At 42.6% G+C, this 20,258-nt stretch overlaps 2 protein-coding genes across 10 annotated transcripts in view; both read right to left on the bottom strand.

Moving 5' to 3' along the window:
* LOC147027858 (tropomodulin-3-like) overlaps nt 1-8,105 on the bottom strand; it is a 76,023-nt gene extending 67,918 nt beyond the window's left edge. For 2 of the 3 annotated variants that reach the window (XM_085877560.1, XM_085877562.1), the window contains exon 1: nt 7,949-8,105. The gene's annotated coding sequence lies outside the window, so the exon portion shown is untranslated. Of the gene's footprint in view, nt 1-7,629; nt 7,734-7,948 lie in introns of all 3 variants that reach the window. The other variant, XM_085877561.1, reaches the window with a different exon arrangement.
* An 8,304-nt stretch (nt 8,106-16,409) lies between these two features.
* LOC147027857 (uncharacterized) overlaps nt 16,410-20,258 on the bottom strand; it is a 67,808-nt gene continuing 63,959 nt past the window's right edge. For all 7 annotated transcript variants that reach the window (XR_015057312.1, XM_085877556.1, XM_085877557.1 and 4 more), the window contains 2 exons: nt 17,770-17,834; nt 16,410-17,422 (listed from right to left, as the gene is read on the bottom strand). Coding sequence is in view for 6 of the 7 variants with exons in the window: in XM_085877556.1 (XP_085733682.1) it covers nt 16,925-17,422; nt 17,770-17,834 (563 nt within the window). In the remaining variant the exon portion in view is untranslated. The remainder of the gene's footprint in view (nt 17,423-17,769; nt 17,835-20,258) is intronic.

Raw genomic sequence — 20,258 nt, 5'->3', positions numbered from 1 at the left:
CGATCTCATGGACAATGAGTAATTTCAGTATGTCACAGCACTTACAAGGTAAATGATCATTTAAAAAAAAATCTACATTTGATCAGGAATTAATGATTTGCAAGACAGACCAGAAACATGCAGACAAGTTTTCATGAGAGATAAAACTCCACCCCACAGTGTAGAATACTACTGTTAAGCTCGTCTTGTTTAAATATATTTTGCCAAAATACATAAACAGAGATATGACAGTGGCATGTTAACAGTTCTTCCAGCCCCTTGAACTTTGATCTCCATGCACCCTATTTTAAATTATTTCTTCATACATTCCCAACTGTTAATTTCGTTAGAAATGACCTACAAGTTAAGTACGAAACAAAGTTCATGCTCTGCCATTTAAACTCGTAATAGGTGGCCACAACCACCCTTGACCATGTTGAGGAACGTCGGCCGAGGCCCTCACTTTTTTATATTATTTTTTCTTCCACCGTCACTTTTTCACAGGCCTTTAAATTCGTTTTCTCTGCTACCGGTTGAGCGATTGACACTAAACTTTCAGCATAGGAGTTCCTATGCATTTCACATCATAGGAGTACCTACCCATGGAGATTTTTTTTTAACAGTCACATGATTATTGGATGCAAAATGCAGCTTGCAATCCAAAAAGTGGTTTCTGTAAGCATAGGTTGCAGTGCGTTTCACATATCAGGAAAAAAAAAAAACAAAAGAAAAAAGTAGATGCCCCAAAGTTTTGACTCGAAAGTGACCTCAGCCTTCGATTTAAATGGACAAAAACGAAATGGTTTTATCATCAGTAAAGGCTGAACTAAGTACCAAGTGTCATGTCGTGTCTCACACACACACACACACACACACACACACACACACACACACACACACACACACACACACACACACACACACACACACACACACACACACACACACACACACACACACGCGGATTGTGTGCAATAGTGACACGGATTTTCACATCGTGAACCCTGAGCAGCACCTTTTCTGCCTTCAATGCTTCCTGCAGCAGGACAAAATGGTCAACACGAAGCATGAACCCCCCCCCCCACTCCGATTTAAAACTGGACACGAGGAATGCAGAGGTCGAAATATAAAGAAGACTAGATTCAACATTAAAAAAGGCAGTCTCACCAATCTCCACTCTCCAGGATATATAGATTGCATTAGATCTGAGAATGAACAATCTATATTAAAGGACATCTGCATGCAGACACATCAAACAAAGACTGATTGCAAATAGCTTTTCACATTCCTTTGGGAAGGGCGAAGGAAAAGGGGAAACAAAAGCAAAAAAAAGGCCAGCAGAGACAAGTGTGGATTACAGCACCGTTTTCACAACACAACATGTATTCAGGTATAACAAAATTCTTCCATAGCATGGACCAAAAAACAGAAAAGAATAAAACAATCAACCAATTTCGACCCACATGGAAATACAAAAGGAAAAACAAAATGCCATTCAGCCCATCATGCCGAAGTGTCAAACATGTAATGGCCTTTACTTTAAAAGGATTTGTAAAAAGATACATTATATTGATGGTCTCAGAAACGCCTCGCGTCGGGGCAGAGATGCTTACTTAGCACCAGTTTGCTAACCGTGCCATCGAGACGTAATGGAATCCACCGAGTGGAAAGAGACTGCACCTCTGAGCAAAAACATGTGCTTCCCATTCAGGAAACATTTTGATCATCTCCAGATGCAACAACTTGCGTTGTCATGGCAATGGTGGGTAATCAAGGAGCAGGCCAAATATCAGAAAAAGTAAAGAACTAGCAATGGTCAACATGCAGACCTTTCATGCCAAAATAAAAACTCTCCAGAGGTGGAGGGGCAGGGGGGCTGGGGGGGGGGGAGGGGTCAAAATATTGACACGGTTATAAACAAGCTAAAATACCACCAATCATTTCTGCTTGCAGAACATAGAGTACAAATTCAAAACACCATGTCGTCAAAACATGATCCTACTGGCAAATACGACTCAGGAACCCTCCCATGTAGCCAAATGGTCAGCGATTGACATGGCGTGTGGGGGTTGGGTGAAGGGTGTGGCTGCAAAAAGAAAGCACTGGTCCGAGCGGCACGTACTTTCTTAGGTCATTCCATTACATCGTTGTCCTGCAAGCAATAGAACAGAATAATTTAATTTCATCAAAGCATTAGCCACACCAAGGAAGTAGAAATTTGAATGCCATCGTGGAAACATTACTGCTCGATAACACAACTGGCACACCTTGTTAAATAAGGTCAAATGTATAGAATACCAAATTCAAATAATCTGGACATAAAATATCCAAAAACCAAGAGTGGTATTTCAGAGGGCAACTGAAACCGGATCCGCTTGCTTAGAAACGATCCCACACCTAACACCAACAACAACACAACTAACAAGTATTCATACTGGGAGGAACAGACAAATTAAGATGTTACATAGCAAATGGAACAAGACAGAGTCTGCATTATACAAGGAAAAAACACAACACAAAGCACACACACACACACACACACACACACACACACACACACACACACACACACACACACACACACACACACACACACACACACACACACACACACACACACACACACACACACACACACACACTGCAGGAAGAGACCATCTGGCTCATCATGTGTTGCTTAGTTTGCTTTTTTGTGTCCAACGTCAAGGCTCGTATAAAAGCCAACACACAGAACGTATAGCAAAGGGAGCAGGAGACAGAGGGGTGGGAGATGGAAGCACACAACAGTGGGGAAGAGACATTACGAGATCTGTGGAAGGAAGAGGGATGGGGTGGGGGTACACGGGGTAAACAATATGGACACTACGGGGACTTTCAGGAAGGAAAGCAAGGAATCTGAAGGAAGTGGGTTGGGGGTGGATTAACGGGGGTAGAAAAGATCATGGTTTTGGATCGGGGGAGATAAGAGATGGTGGTGAACAGCTGTTTTGAAAACCTGGAGGGAAGAGTGAGATTGAAGAGAGTTGTGGGAGTTTGTTCCAGAGGTGGAAAAAAACAAAAAAAAGACAGGAATGAAAGAGTGAAGGTGAGCAGTGGTTCTTGATTTTGGTAGTTTCACCAGAAGGGGGTTGCTGGCAGACCGAGCACCCTGCAAAAATATGAGGGGGTACAGATCATAGACAGAGTGGGGGGGGGGAGGTGGGGGGCGAGGTTGAAGAGGAGATGGTAGAAGACAGAAAGACCACCAACCTGTCTGCGGTTAGAGTGAGAGACCCAAATACTCAGCCTCATTGTGGGAGAAACCAATGATCTTTAAAACTTTGGTTTCCACAGCATGAAGTAAAGCTAGGTGTGAGGCAGAAGCAGCAGTCCAGAGGGGAGAGCAGCAAGTACTTCATCAGATAGCGGACGAAAGCTTTGTATGTGGTTGGGAGCTCAGGTGTGCCAAGAAGGATTTGCACGACGGAGGATGCTCATTCGGTGACACGCTTTGGAGACCAGCTCGGAAATGTGGCTTTTCCAGGAAAGGTCATGGCAGATAGTGAGACCCAGAAGCTTGAGACAGAACTTCTTCAAGAGGATTGTTGAGAGTAGATGGGGGGGGGGGAGGTTCCAGATGGTCCTTTCAGAGACACACAGTGAGAGCAAGAGATTTGTCAGGATGGAAACTAAACGATTGTTTGCACATCTCTGCCAATATCTTAGTACTCCTCTATCCCCCAATGCTTCTACATACCTATGTAATGCTACTTTAAATCTATCTACCATTATTGCTGCTATTACCTTTCCAGGGAGACCATTCCATGCATCAACTATTCTTCGGGTGAAAGGCCACTGCCTTAATTTCGTGCCAACTCTGCTCTTATCCCTCAAGCATTATTCACTGGTCCTATCGGTCTATTCCGCCAGGAAAAAAACCCCAAAAAACAGACAACATTCTCAATGAGAAACATCCATCCAATTTTAAATCTAACTCACGTGGTTGGGTTATGACCAAGCAGTCAGAATACAAAGAAAAAAAAAAAAATCTACTACCTTCAAAATTCCTTGAACAAATAAAACCGCATCATTACATCACAAAACCAGCAGGGGTTTACAAAGCATCTTGGTTAATTTGCTTCCAGTACTCAGACTTGACACGTCGCTATACAAGCAGTGAACGGATACGAGCAAAAAAGGATAGACCCCCCCCAAGGATTGCGGCAAAAAAATAAAAACTTATTTTTGATTCAAATAGAAGCTATGGAGATGAACGTACAAGACTTGTTGAGAACTCGGCCAACAGCTTTCATTCCTAATATATTTTGTTGAGACAACATTATCTATAAAAGGGGTAAAACAAAACCTTTGACCTCTCAGCGTTAAGAAATGCTAAAGCAACAAACCATCTGTAATGTACATCGGTTTGGGTTCAGGAAAGCAGAATAAAATTTCTCATTGTACAGTGTGTCAGTGCCAAGTGCCCCACCCCATTCTGCAACAGTCTTCCTCGGCTATTTCTAAAACAATCGAGCCATTGCACTGTTCTGCCAGCTCAAATAGAACGTGTCCCAACCAATCGTTCATCACAATGACAGCTTCAAAATATCTGGATTTTTACTGACAACCTCAAAGCCCTATCGGTTAAAGAAAGCACGGAAAATTTCAGCATGCTTTGAAGCATTTAGTCATCATGTCGACATTTTACTTCAAATTATATAAAAATGCGACCCACAATTGCGAAATAGAAAAAAAAAAAGACAAAGCATTTAACAATGCAGTGCCTCGCTGGGATATATAGATTACAGTAGATCTGAGAAATAATATCATATATATGTACACGTACACACACACACACACACACACACACCTACCTCTCAACAGATCATAGTCAAGCTGCTGCCAGTGCATTAAAGCATAAGTTTAATGAAGAAATTAATTTAAAAAAAACAACCAGCAGCAAAATCAACTCCAACTAGAACTAGAACTAGAACTAGAATGGTACTCGGTAGAGCGCATACCTCCACATAGCTGAGCAGTTTGCGTCGTCTATTGCACTGATCGGCCTGATCTGCATCCAGACCTGAACCAAAAATCGAATCAGCTTGTTCTCCTCACTTACCCAAATGATCCACCTCGTATCGTCAAAATACATCCACAGCTTTTTGAGATATCGTGATGATTATGATGCATCATTTTTGGCCCCATATCTCAATGGTGAAGAATCAGTTGTTGTTTTTTTAATGATAGTAACCGGATCCGGATAAGCCTGGTGTTGGCGCAGTGGTTAGGGCAGCGGCTTGGGATCCAAGAGGTCCTGAGTTCAAGCCCCGTTGGGCTAGTGAATTAATACACCAGGGGGTTGACTCAGCCTGTCATCCTTCCGAGGTCGGCGAAATGAGTACCAGTATACTGGGTTGGTGTATACCCCGGTTAAAATAGGTGTACCTTATCCCTGTGTCGTAAGAGGCGACCAGGGTTGCGTCAGGAAGGGAATCCGGCATAAAACATGTGCCAAATCACTATGCGGATCATACGGATGATCCGCGACCCCTAACGGGAGCAAGCCGAAAGAGGAAGAAGAGGAGGAGTAACCGGATCCGGATCATCAACAAAATATAAATAATTCGTCCTTGTCACACACCAAACTTGTCCACCAAGTTTCGTCTGAATCCATCCATACCTTTTTGAGATAACCTGCTCACAGACAAACAAATGAACAAAGACAGACAGACAGACAGACAGACAGAGATGAGAACATAATGCCTGTCAAACGTTGGTGGCGGAGGTAATAAGAGAAGAGTTCGCCAATGTGAGAGCAGCAGGCCTCGTGCAATTCCAGGAGAGTGGAATAAATTCAGTCTCCCATGATGAGAAGGAATTTATTTAGATTTCCTCAACTCGCACTTCAGTTTCAGCCTCATCATGGGAGATGTCAATAACGTTGAGAACTTGAGGTTTAAGCAGATTTCAGAACAAACTGATGTAATGCTGAGGCCCCAGCCCATAGGGGAGAGCAGTACTCAAATGAGCAACATACGGATGGAGGCCGTGTAGGTTTTGAGTAGTTCTGATTTTCCAAGGAATCAATTTGAGCGACGGAGATTGCCCAGTCTGAAGGATGATTTTGGAAGCCAGCATAGGTGGTGTCATGGATGATGGTGAGGCCTACAGGTCCAAGAGATTGAACCTCTTCCAGTGGCTGACAGTATAAATAGATTAGGTGGGTTGGTTTGACAGTCCTTCAAGAACGACAAAGTGAGACTGAGATTTGCCTGGATCGAAAGACATTCCATTTATAAAGCCAGCATCTAATCAATTTCAGATCCACAGTGTGAGTGACAGCTGCTGTCTGCCTATCAGTCAGTGGAATGGGGGCAATGCAGGATACCATGTGAAATAATCTGCAAAAACAAAAAAAGAAGGTTCCCAGAGCATCAGAGATGTCATTTATGTCGATTAGAAAAGAAGACTGGAATCAAGACAATATCATGGCGTTTTCTATCCTCCACTGGGAAGAAGAGAGGAGGGAAGAGGAGAGTGTTCCATTGGTAGCAACGTGTTGAATGTGTGGGTGGAGGAAATCAGAAAGCCAGGTCTGAAGCTTGAACGAGCAACAAAGGCAATGAGAGCGATATAAGGCCACAAGAGTAAAAGTTTCTCAGTTTCAGGGCAGAAAGGGAAAGGGACGTTCAACTTCAGGGGGGGGGGGGTTTAGTCTTAGATAATCACTAGATAGGAGCAACAATGCGCTCTTGAGCCAAAATCCATTCGGTGCTGTGGGACTGCACAACACAGGATAAGCAGGTGGCCACCAGCATAGGTGTCACTGCCTGAAGCTCAAGGGTTCAGGACACCAACCTCTCCCAAGAGTCTCAATCACTTTGTCTGGTCCTCCAACTCCTTCGTTTGACTCCTCACACTGTCAGGATTGCTGTGCAACATGTCTTCGAGTTGTGACACACTTCAGATCCTTGGCAACAATGGGGATTCCTTGCATTTTATTAAGCACAAATCCATTTGCAACGACCAATGGGATAGCAAACATGGCTATCCTCACCCATTATACAAAGAAGATCATCATTACTCCTCCCCCCCCCCCACCCCAACCACTGTACATAAATAAATAGCTCTATCGTTTGGGTGCTTGTACAGTATTGATACAGATACAGGTATGCCGTATTCAGAATGACGTCTCAATGTAAATGGCATGCACGTCATGTGCATCACATACTCTCTGACAACATCGTTCCAGTTCAAGGCCATGCGTCGAGCACCAAGACATGCTCTTCTGGGTCATGATGGTCACTCAGGGTGTAACCAGTAAATTTAAATATTCACCTTCAAGTCAAGTGGTTTGTGGGCCAAAAATAGATTAACCACAGAGCAAAAACAAATAAATAAAATAGTTCAGTGGACAAAGACAGGACTTACACTATAAAAAGTACAACACAAACATTCCTACATTTTACAGGCATGGATAATACAGCGGGTTCACATGAAAGGTCACAAGAGCACCACCACCACCACCACCACCCCCAACGTCGATAATTACCCACAAGTCCACTTCGAGCCCATTAACGACAATCGGAGCTTGGCTAATCAGAAAGAAATGTCATCAATCAAAACGATTCATAACAAACGCTCAAAGATAATTCACAAAGTACGTACTTATCGCAAATATCGTGTGAGAAACAAGAGAAGCAAATGAAGAAGCTGCATCTTTTCACACCACCACACCCCACACCATGCACCTTAACCGCGCCGTGCCATTGCTGTGGTAACAAGAAGCGTCCTTCAGCGTAAAAAAGTACCGTATCCAAGCAGGTAAACGACAATAACGTCGCAGTTTGAAAAAAAACCCATAAATTATGAGGAAAAACCTCGTCACCGGAAAACAGGTTGCTGCCATCATGTTCATGTTGTCCAACAAGTCAAAGCTTCCTGACGTGGTTTTCGCAGCACATGGACGAGTGTGGATTCGACTTACCGCCGCCGAGGCCTTCGAGCCGGCCTGTCGGAGTGGATGTTCAACCTCGATGAGCGCGTCGTGCCGCCAACTGGGCAAAAGCGGGCGCTTCCACAACTGCCGAACAACGCCACACCCACCTCGCGCACATCGACCCCGCCCACCTCGCAAACATAAGCCCCGCCCACCTCGCACACATCGACCCCGCCCACCTCGCACACATCGGCCCCGCCCACATCGGCTCCTCCAACATCGGCCCCGCCCACCTCGCACACATCGGCCCCGCCCATCTCGCACACATCGGCACCGCCCACCTCGCACACATCGACCCCGCCCATCAGAAAGAAACCATCGCGGTTCTTCTTCTTCTTCTCCTCTGATGGGTTCGTGCGAGTTTCATCATTTCATTGCCGAATGGATGCCATTCCTGGATGTCAAAATGTATTAATTATATAAACAGACATTATCTGTAAATCATAGCGAGCCATGTCCCCAGCGTTTATGGGGAGGGGAGCGGAGGGGGTGATGTGCTGTTGATTTTCGACTCTTCGTCCACATCCCCCGACATGTGGAACAGCCTTTACGTTCAGACGGAGTCGGAGGGTTACAAACGTGTTTGAAGAGTGTGGGCCTATCCCGTCTGATCACACAGTGGGAGAGATGAATGACCAATCACGGACAGGATGACAACCTGTTGGCAGTTTCACATCAGAACCAATGATGTCACAGAGCCTTTATGAGTTTAGTTTGTTTATTGTTTTTACACCCGCTCCTTCCCAATTCCATATCGAGGTGATGCATGACGTCATCGCCGTGCGCTGAAGGAAGGGAGGACAGTACTCAGTTTTCACTCCATTGTCCTTGTTATCGTCCGGATGTCAAAGACCATTTTTCAAGATGACCGTGCATTAGGGTCCGCACAATGTTTTTCTGCATTTTTGTGATCACCGGACCATCTGAATGAATATTCCGATTGATTCCACCCTGGCACCCTTGAGCATTTCTGGAGAATCCATTAATATGCAAATTAGCGGTGGCCATTGTCAAAATTACTATTTTTCTTAATATCTCCAAAAGTAAGCATCCAAACAGCCTGGTTGGGGTGTCCACGCCCATGTTTTTAGGGTCACTGGTCATGATAAACCCACTTAAAATTTAATAACATTTAAATTTAGCTCATTAATATCAAGCATAGTTGTGATGTCCAGCCGTGAAGAAGTAGGGGAGCATCTCCTTCATAGCCCAAAGATGCAATGGCCAGTCTCCTTCATGCTCAGCACGAAGAATACAGGTTTCACAAGGTTTTGTACCCATAGTTGTGTGGTCATGCTCTTTGTTGCTTTGGTTTCAAGTGTCCATTAAGTCTTCATGACTTTCTGCCTGAGCCACGCTGGAATGAAGGACTTCCTCAGTCACCAATCGCAGGGCCCTGAAGTTTTGGGGAAACTTTTTTCCACCAAGCATATGAGCAACACCTCCAAAGGCAGATTTCATCACGTCTTCCAGCCCACTTTCAGCCATCAAGTTCCCCACACAACCGATGAAACTCATAAGGGTGTGCATGCCGCCCAGCCTTGGTACGAACTGGGTAAATCGCTCAGGATAAACCCATTTAACATTAACGGCTACTCGATACAGCTGTTGGTCCTTTGTGAAGATGGTTACGGTTTGTCCACACTCTGCGGTCAAGCGTTTTCCCTCTTCCATTCCTGCAAACATCATGTCCGAATCAGCTGGATCCATATCTATGAGTGGTGTAGAAATGGCCCTCGTTGCAGGTTGGATGGATCGTCCTTGCTCTCTGCAGAGCTTCGTATTAAAGCCACCAAACTCTGGTGTGTTCTGATCAGAAGTAATTTGCTTCAGAAAAGAGAAATCCATATCTTCAACTCTCCTAAGTTGTATAGCTTGATGAGCCAATACATGGAGAGGTAACACCACACGTGTGGCTTCTTCAACTGGCATCGCTGGTTTCTCAGGTCCCTTGTACCTTTGAACTGAAATGTCTTCTGTCACAAGTGTCTTCATTTCATCACGGGTCAATCGTCTGATGGCTTCATCTTCAGATGTGGAAGATATCTCCTGATCTTTTATGGTAAGTAGTACTGCAAGAGAATGTGTTGAAACGAGTCCATTCTGGCATGTAGTGGGGCAACTTAGCATAACAATTGTGCATTTTGTGAGGAAAGCACCAAATTTGGCACACTAGTAGCCTATCATATTATGAACAGATTTGGATATTGGGCCATCTCAAAATTTTTGATGGCAATGGAAAATGGCTGCCACAGCCATCAGCGGCGGAATTTGAGATGGCCCAATATCCAAATCTGTTCATAATATGATAGGCTACTAGTGTGCCAAATTTGGTGCTTTCCTCACAAAATGCACAATTGTTATGCTATATTTAGCTAAGTTGCCCCACTAGTGGGGCAACTTAGCATAACAATTGAACAGTTGCAGCCTTTGCTGCTGATCCCTTGAAACGCTGAAACTCATCATAGGAACAGGTCACACGATAGTTGTACAACTGCTCGATGAGGCTTTTACGACCGACTAGAACTCCCAGTGCTATTTGGAGTGTAGTTGGTCGAATGGTGATCATATTTGTTATGATGTTTCCTATCAGAGCTTCTGGAAGTGTGCAGTCCAGTTTAGCTGATATTTTGGAGAGTAGCAATTGAACTCACTGCTTCATTAGCAATATCCATATTAATTCTAGTCTGATAGGAACTGGTGTCGGAAGACAACTGCTTAGATTCCTGTGCCACCTTCTTGGCAATTCGTTCTATGGAAACATAAATGGCGTTATCTTCGTCTGATGCTACTAAGTTGATCGCAGTAGACGCTCGGCTGCGAAACAAGATTAAACTAGCGACACCTTCACCAGACAGAACCAGAAGCTCAAAGCCAAGTATATCCAACAATTTGGATAACAGTGTTCGTCGAGAGTATAGCTTTCCTCCATGATCCTTGTACATATTGGAGACTTCTACTAAATTCCAAATGCGCAACATGTCGTTTTTCATCGAGAGGATGGTAGAACTGACAGCTGGCTCAATGTCCTGAGTTTCTCTGCCACAGCTGCTGCTGCTGCAACAGAACCGGATGCCATGAAGGACTTTCTGCAGTCATCATGATATCTCGCATCAGCAGCATGAAGATCGCTGATTGCGCCCATTAATCGTATCTTGACCTTCTGTCCTTCTTCATCCTGGTGGGAATCGATAACATCTAGAATAGTTTGTTTGAAAGTTGTCCGATCAACACGATCTGCAGTACTACAAAGGAGAACTCGCCGCCAACGATTAGGATTATTCTTATCAAAGTCCATGATGCACTTTTCTCCGCAAAAAATGCAATGTTCTTTTAAGTCAAATACTGTCGTCTTTAAATGGCGGCTTCTTTTGCTTGTTGAAGCATCTTCCAAACAGACATTACTCATTCGTTTCAAGTATCTTTCTATGTGTGAGCGTGATGTGTACGTTGACACAGTCTCTAGGGCATTTGAGCTTGATAGATTCGTCTGCTTGTAATCTCTGTTCAAGCTCTTCATGTATACCATCTTGTCTTGCTTTGCTTGACCGGATGATACTTCGCACTCTGTCTGGACCAACTGTTACCAGAGGTTTTCCAGCTTTTGTTGTATCGCAGGGACTGAAGAAACAGTGTCCCATGGTGATGGAGCCTCAACCTGTAACAATAGAGGTAATTATAAACATCAGTAAACATTTAATTTATTTGTTCGTATTTTAAAAAAATTCTCAGGAAACAGGTTCCACCCTGTGTACTTAAAAAAAAATCAATAAAATACACAATTGCTTTCAGACAGATCATGTTAAATGAAAAAAAAAACTTCCTTGCAAATAATATCGATCATTCTACTGTATCAGAAGACATTACTCTTACTTAAAACTCAGTTCTCCATGTTTCTTTCATTACATTACAAGCCTCAACTTACTTGATCAGAAACAGTTAACGCTGTTGATCTTCTGAGGTCAGCCATTTCTTCACAACTGTACAGGGGATAAACGGCTCTGCGCAAGTTATTTTCAAACACCTTTGTTATTGTTGTATACCTGTACTGCAAAAACGCCGATCGATGCGGACAAATTCAGGGGGTAGGGTTATGGTAATTTGCATATTAATGAGCTAAATTTCAATGTTATCAAATTGTAAGTGGGTTTACCATGACCAGTGACCCTAAAAACATGGGTTTGGACACTTCAACCAGGCTGTTTGGATGCTTACTTCTGGAGATATAAAGAAAAATTGTTATTTTGATAATGGTGACTGCTAATTTGCATATTAATGAGCTAAATTCAGATGTTATTAAATTTTAAGTGGGTTTATCATGACCAGTGACCCTAACAACATGTGTGTGGACACCTCAACCAGGTTATTTGGATGCTTACTTTTGGAGATATTCAGAAAAATAGTAATTTCGACAATGGCCACCGCTAATTTGCATATTAATGGGTTTCTACAAAAATGCTCAAGGGTGCCAGAGTGGCATCAATCGGAATATTCATTCAGATGGTCTGGTGATCACAAAAATGCAGAAAAAACATTGTGCGGACCCTAATGCACTCTTTTTCTGGCCAACACTCGGACTATTGCCCTCACCGAAGAAGAGGGTGTTGTACTTGGGTCTGTTTGTTTGTTTATCCGCAAAGAACTTTCGTGTTTTTCTACACAACCGCTTGTTGGATTGAGACGAATTTTTCACCATTGTTGTGACTACTCATGTATAATGTTTTAATGATAATTATGACGTCATAGGTCACGTGGTGCGGCAGCCATATTGGAAAAACGGAAAAAACTTTGGACCTCTATCTCTGAAACCGCACCAAATAAAAAAATTGAAACTTTGGCATATCGCACATAGCAAGTACTCATGGGGAATGAGTGTGATTTCTTATGGCGTCATAATTGCAGATGTGGAACGCTACAGCCGATCAGTATTCAAATTTTTGAGGGTCATCAAGGGATAAAATGGTCTGCAAAAAATGTTTTGATGACATAATCGGTCATGTGATTCAGCAGCCATATTGTTCAAAAAAAAAAAAAAACCTTCAAAAATCTTCTCTGAAATGGCTGAACAGATCGAGGTAAAACTTTACACATGTGACCGCCTATCCAAGAGGAACAAAAGGCTTATACATATGATGTCATAGGTCACATGGTTTGGCAGCTGTTGGATTTACCCGAAAACATTAAAAAAATCTTCTCTAGAACAGCTGGACATATGGAGGAGAAACTTCACTCAAATGTTCCCCAAGCCATTGGTGTACAAGTTTGTTCAGGAATAATTGATGTCACATGGTTTAGCAGCCATATTGGATTTAAGAAAAACATTAAATGATGTTGAATCTGGAACCACTTAATCAATCGACGTGAAACTTCACAATTATGATATAGTAGTGATGGGAAACACATGTTTTAAATTTCAACTTGATCGGACACATGGTCTGGCAGCCAGAATTCTTTAATTTTTTGATCGGGGTTCCTTTTGTTTTATTAATTTTGATTTTTTTGAATAAAGATCACATGGCTGTGCCTGGATGAGTTTAAGGGTAGAGGAGTGGCAGCTAAAACACAAATCCTATCCAGGTTCTTCCTGATGACTTCATCTTTGCTTTTTGCTTGTTTGGGTTCCTTCTGATTCCTCCATTGCAGGACTGAACCGATTTGGTCTTGCATTTGATTTTTACCTCTGCCACCAAAGGTGAAGGAGGTTATGTTTTTACTTGAATTTATTTTAATGCAATTCTGATTTCAATTGAACAATGAATAATTAAAAAACGTCATGGGTCAGGGTCAGTTGTCCGATCAAAGTGGGGTTGCATCAAAGTGGGACATCTTGGGACCCGGTAATCACTGCTAACAGTCATAAAATGGCAGTTCTAATTATGCTTCTTATTTACGTCTGCCACAGAAGGTGAAGTAAGTTATGTTTTAACCCCTCTCTGTCTGTCTGCTTGTATGCAGGATATCTCAAAAAGTTGTGGATGTATTTGGATGAAATTTGGTGGGCAGGTTGAGTGTGTGACAAGGACGAGCTGGTTAGATTTTGGTGAAGATCCGGATCCGACTGCAAGAAATCTTAAAGTGATTCTTCTCCATTGAGAGATAGGGTCAAAACCGATATATAGCACAATATCTCAAAAAGTTGTGAACGGATTCATACGAAACTTGATGGACAGGTTGGGTGTGTGACAAGGACAAATTGATTCGATTTTGGTGAAGATCTGAATCCGGATCTGGATATGAGATTTGTTTAATTTTTTTTAATGATTCTTCACCATTGAGAGATGGGGCTGAAAACGATATATTTATTGGGCCTGATATGTTATATTAGATTAGGCATTGCGTGGCGGAGGTAAGCGCTCTACCGAGTGCCCTTCTAGTTAATTATGTAACGCACCAGTACATCAACGCCACCCAAAATACACCACACAAAACAAGTCCTGGCGAGGGTCTGCAATCTCTGATTGCTCCTTTTCTTGTTTGTTTCATTGTTACCCTCGCCGAAGGAGAGGTTTTGCATTTGGGTCCTTTTGTTTGTCCGCACAGTACTTTCATGCTTTTCTCCGCAATCGCTTGGCAGATTGACACGAATTTTTTTACCATTGGTGCGATTACTCATGTAGAATGTTTTAGTGATAATTATGATGTCATAGGTCAGGTAGTGTGGAAGCCATGTTGGAAAAATTGGGAAAAAATTGGACCTCTGTACCTTTGAAACCACACCAAATTAAATATACCATCAGAGATGGGGAATCCCCTGCCATTGAAAAATAATTGAAATCAGATAAGCGTTTTTCCATTTATTACAAAAAACTTTTTTTCAAGATGGCCGCCCCAGTCGGTCATCTTGGATCCGGCCACGCCCAAAATCAATAGGGTTCTTCCTTTTCAGGTGGTACATGTGTGACCCAAATTTCAAATGTATATGGCGAACAGTTTATGAGTTATCACACTCACAGCTATAAATGTTGATGCCCAGCCAGCCGGACGGACGACCCAAGTGACAACAATATCCCCCTTCCACCACGCGGAGGGGGATAAAAATTGAAACTTACCACAGAGCAAGTACTCCTCATGGGGAATGACTGATATTTTTAAAATGATGTTTAAGCCTCGTTTCACTGTTGAATTAACATCAGATGGGCTGACAGCTTGTCATCCTTCTGAGGGCGGCAAAATGAGTACCAGCTTACGAGTAACAGGGGAACTGCATCAGCGGCACAGCCATGCCCCCAGAAAATGATGCAGCCAAGCAGCCACAGGCTGCATACAAACAAACAAACAAGCAGTCATAGACTGGTACTTACGAAATCGTCAACTTCACCTCTGACCTTGTCTCATAAAAGCTGTCTCAAGAGAAGGTAGCGACGCAAACCAGAAGTTTCTACGATGATTCTGTACCAAACCATCAACTTCTTCCGTTCTCCAGTTACCGCGGATTAACGTAATGTAAAGGTCACACTCGACGCCCCCCCCCCCAACTTGAAAGGACACTGGGGCGAGCGCGATGACGTCAGCGCGCACACGCAAAACCTTTACATGATTCAACCACGCGTCTGCTCGAGCGTGCTGCACCACGTGACGAGCCGTGACGCGGCGGGTGAAATATTTTTATACGATCTTAAAACGTCTCCAAAACATCTGATTTTTACCAGAATTTCGACAATCGAGTGTTAAGCGTCCTAAGCGATCGCAAAAACCGAAGACAAAATTAAAATCGAAGTTAAGACAAACTCGTAACGTCGAGCGAAGCAAAAATACTCCATTTCTCCACAGGAATTTACGGAATTATTTAATATTATTTTATAACACTGAAATTTTTAAAACAGCCATAACTCGACAAATTGACACACAAATTCCGCTGAACTTACCTCGATCTTCCAAACTCACGCTCCGTCAACAATACCTGTGGTAACTTTTCTGGAGTTATCATGTTTTGGATGTTTGACCTCACTGTGACCTTGACCTTTGACCGATTTTGACCAAAATCTAATCAGCGCTAGCCATCACCCTCCTGAATCACGTGGTATAATTTGACATTGGTAGCTTCTTCCGTTCTCGAGTTATCGTGCCTACAAACAAACACAAACAGAGGACGGAAACCATCAATACACTTACACGAAATCTTTAGATTTCGTAAGTAAAAAAGCCAGGCAGGGTGATTCATCAATGTGTGTGCCATCCTTCGGATAAACGTTAAAACTGGTGTCCCGTCTGTCGGCATTATGGTAGTTGGTGGATGTTAAAGATCACACGATGTCCTTCGTTAGGAGTAGGCGAGCTAACACCGGCACCATGAGCAAATTACAAATTCCTGCCATCCCTTACAGAGAGAATTGCATCAGCAGCAGAGCCAATTGGAAAACATACAAAAAAGAAGGATTTATATCAAGGGTACACAATATATAAAACATGGAGGGTGGTGGGGTTTCACAAAAGCAAAATGAGTCACAAGCAACATCATACAAATTTTTATTAACCATGAGTGAAATGATCCAACTATTAAGACATAAAAGGAATCAACTCAATTCAGGAGATGAACCAAAAGGTCATAATGAAGGATTTGTAAAACCGCATCAACGAACGAGGCTCAAAAGTACTATCAGAGAAAATCCCAAAATTGAGGTTTACAAGCAAAGTGATTTATCACTTATCAGGAATGAAGAGCAGATTTACACTTAAAAGAACAATAAACATGTAAATAAAACATGAAAAACAAACCAAAAGTAAAAGATAAATAAGTTTGAAAATAACATTTCATATCTGCTTGCATAGCATTTCAACATATGCACTGTAAAGTGCTGCAACTTGTGGTTCAAAGTGACAAACAAAACTGTTACGATGTGAAACAAATTTTCAAAAATACATTTTGTCCAAGGCAAGGTTGTGGAAAACAGCATTTATTATGAAAGTCAAAGTGTCACCTTCCTTTCCATTCCAAAAGAATGGTAACAAAATCGGATTGGCAACTTATGATAGCTTCCAGTTGCTCAAGGTCAACTGCTTGAGTTGCTTCTGCTGCCTTGGTTCAACCTTGGCGCGAGTGTTGGGATTGTGCACCACGAGAGGCCTTTTAGAACCCAGACACATTTTGGTGGCAGCCATTGTGGAATGTTGAATTTCAGGCAGATGTTGACACTTTAAAACTGTTTGTGCGGATGTAGGCCCATGCTGCAAAGACTGGGATGCCTGTGTGGTCTTCGCGACTGAACCCTGCTCAGCATTATTATTAGTATTATTACTGATGAGGCATTTGTCACCAACATCGGCATTGTTGCTCGTGCAGTGGTCATCGTTGCTGTTCATTAGGACTTCTGGTCTGGGCAATTTTGGAGCCAGTGCACATACCGACCAACTAAATAGTTCAGGCCTTGAAGTGCTTTCCCTTTTTCTTTGTGAAGATTTACTCACAATTCCTGTCTTCACAATTCTTCCACTGGCATTTATTCTTGGTTTAACATGGCTGACCTATGAACAAGGCCGACAAAAAGGAACCGGATGAATGTTGAAAAAGAAAAAAATAAATTAAATCACAGCAAAACAATCAAACTTACAATGTCTTTGAACTCAAGTTATAGGAAGAAGATCATTTGGTGTAGTTCAAAGAGATTATCAATAATCTCATATCTGTGCTATTGTAAAATGTCTGAAAGAGTACAAGCCAATTAGGGGAAACATGAGGCATATGTAAAAAGAGGAACGAAGAAGGAATATCAACTGATACCAACCCTCCATCCACCTCTTGTACATATATAATACATATGTAATTGGCAATTTACTTGGTTTTCCATATAGAAAGAAGGAAGTAAACTTACTACACATCCTGTCTTGAGTGGTTGCTGGTCACACTTTGGTGCAATCTTTGTCTTTAAAGCATTTGCTGTGGGGATAGTGGTGGAGAGGGGAGTGAGGGAGGGAGAGGGAGCAGAGTTTACAAACAGGCTGATATTTTAACTTTTACTTAAACTCTTATACATGTTTTACAAGTCGTTAGACAAGAAAAAAAAAAAGCAACAATCACTGCTGAGAATGGATCCGCTCAAATGTTCTGTTCACACAGAAAATGTATCTGCACTAATAAAATTAATGTCAGTGTGTGTGTGTGTGTGTGTGTGTGTGTGTGTGTGTGTGTGTGTGTGTGTGTGTGTGTGTGTGTGTGTGTGTGTGTGTGTGTGTGTGTGTGTGTGTGTGTGTGTGTGTGTGTGTGTGCCCTCCATAACACCAAAACTATAAAACCTAGCAGCCTGAAACTTTGCAGGCATACTATGAAAACTCCAAGGAAGTGCAAAAGTGAAAATTGGGTGTTTGGGTTAATTAAAACATCCTTTTTGAAGAAAGTTAATGGCCTTATTTAATTATATTCTTTATCAGGTGCATTCTCGGTCACCGCTCTCCATGGGATCTTTAGGTGTATCCAAGGGAACGTCGCTGGGGTCTGAAGCCGCCATGTTTTTTGGCCTGCTCAACCTTGCCTTGACTCAGAACATGCCGCAACGATTTCTTAACCATAAAGTTTTTTTCCCACTTTCCTCACTCATATCAAATGCCTTTTCATCATAGCTACAAATTGCTGGGTGCATTGCAATGCAATCCTTATAAACACCAGGAGACATCAGCATTCGGTACTTTATTGCATTTCAGCACATGCGATCACCACGAGTATCTCTTAAACTAAGCAGAATTACAAAATGCAACATCCAGAATCGAATTTGCAAGCAGTTCCAACTCCTAGAAAAAGTGTTCATTTGTCCAATTTGGACATATTTGACATTTTGGATGTCTCCGGGAGGTGTAAGTTTAAATGATGGTTCGGTGATTGCAAATCACGTGCAATGGCAAGTACCCTTGTTATTGAGTTTCCTTGTTATTGCAAGCAACTGAAAAAGAAACGTAGCACTTGAAAGAAGTGAAACACTTTGAAAACTAGAAAGGCACTTGGTGGAGCGCATACCTTCACCATGCAATGCCTGATCCAAAAGAACATAATCAGGCCCAATAACTTTGAGATATCGTGCTAAACATCGTTTTTGGCCCCATCTCTCAATGGTGAAGAATCACTTAAAAAAAATTATAGTATCCACATCCAGATCTTCACCAACATTGAATCAATTCGTCCTCGTCACACACCCAACCTGTCCACCAAATTTCATCCAAAACCGTCAACTTTTTGAGATATCCTTCACACAGACAGACAGATAGATGGGTGAAAACAACCTCCTTGCACCTTCGGTGGTGTAGGTAATAAGCAGGAAAACCAACCTAGCCAAATTGAGTTTAGGTTTCTATTTTATTGTTTTATATACAAAATGTTGGCTTATCGAAGAGCTCGGTGACAGGAATGGAGGGAGCAACATAATGATAGTTGGGCAACAGGTGGACACAAACAAGAAAGGGAATGAACAGAAATAGCGGAGAGAAAGGCGTGGATGAAACAGTAACTTCTTGCAAGTGAGGGGAGGGTTAATGGCTGACCGGGGGGAAGGGGGGGTGACACAAGATGCTGATGAACTAATTTGAAGACGTAGAGGTGGGCAATAAGCATGGAATTTGTGAGCTTTTCTCAGGTTGATGCCGTGGAAGATTATTGAAATTCCCCGCGATGAAGTGGGTCTATAACTGAGTCTATAGGCCGATCACTTCACCATCACAACTATATCAGTGGTCTCTGTCTTCTACTGCCTCCTTTCTGGTCTTGCACTCTCTGCTCATTCTGTGCTTCTCCTCCCCTCCTCCCCAAAGAGTTTCTGCAGGGCACACACGGCCCATCAACCACCTTCTGGTGAAACTACCTAAATCCAGGATCACTGCTGACTTCCACTCATTCACTCTTTTTTTCCCACCTCTGGAACCAACTTCTACATGCTCTTCAACCTTATTCTTCCCTCCAGGTCTTCAAGACAGCTGTTCACCACCATCTCAGATCATCCCCAATCCAACACCATGATCTATTCTACTCTCGTTAACCCCCTTCTCACCCCACCCCAATCCCCAAATTTGTAGTTTTCCCTCTTGAGAGTTTCCCTCTGTATCGATCTTGTCCACCCCATGCATCCTCTCCTGCCCCCCCCCATCATCTGTCCATGTTTGCTTCCATCCTGGCCTTGAGCTCTGCTGTTGGTGTCCCCCCTCTCTATACTGTTCATTTCGCCTTGTTACATCCCAATCCATTCATTGTACTAGTTCTTCCATGAGCTTCGACGATGTATACAAAAAAAACAAACAAAAAAAAAACAGGTCATGTGAAAAATGAAAGGGTGTGTGTGTGTGTGTGTGTGTGTGTGTGTGTGTGTGTGTGTGTGTGTGT

Source organism: Eptatretus burgeri, chromosome 4, assembly GCF_056783735.1.
Source record: "Eptatretus burgeri isolate ZD-2024b chromosome 4, Ebu_testis_v1, whole genome shotgun sequence".
Taxonomy (NCBI): Eukaryota; Metazoa; Chordata; class Myxini; order Myxiniformes; family Myxinidae; genus Eptatretus; species Eptatretus burgeri.
Note: the sequence above shows the minus strand (reverse complement) of the source record. Positions and strands in the feature narration are given on the sequence as shown.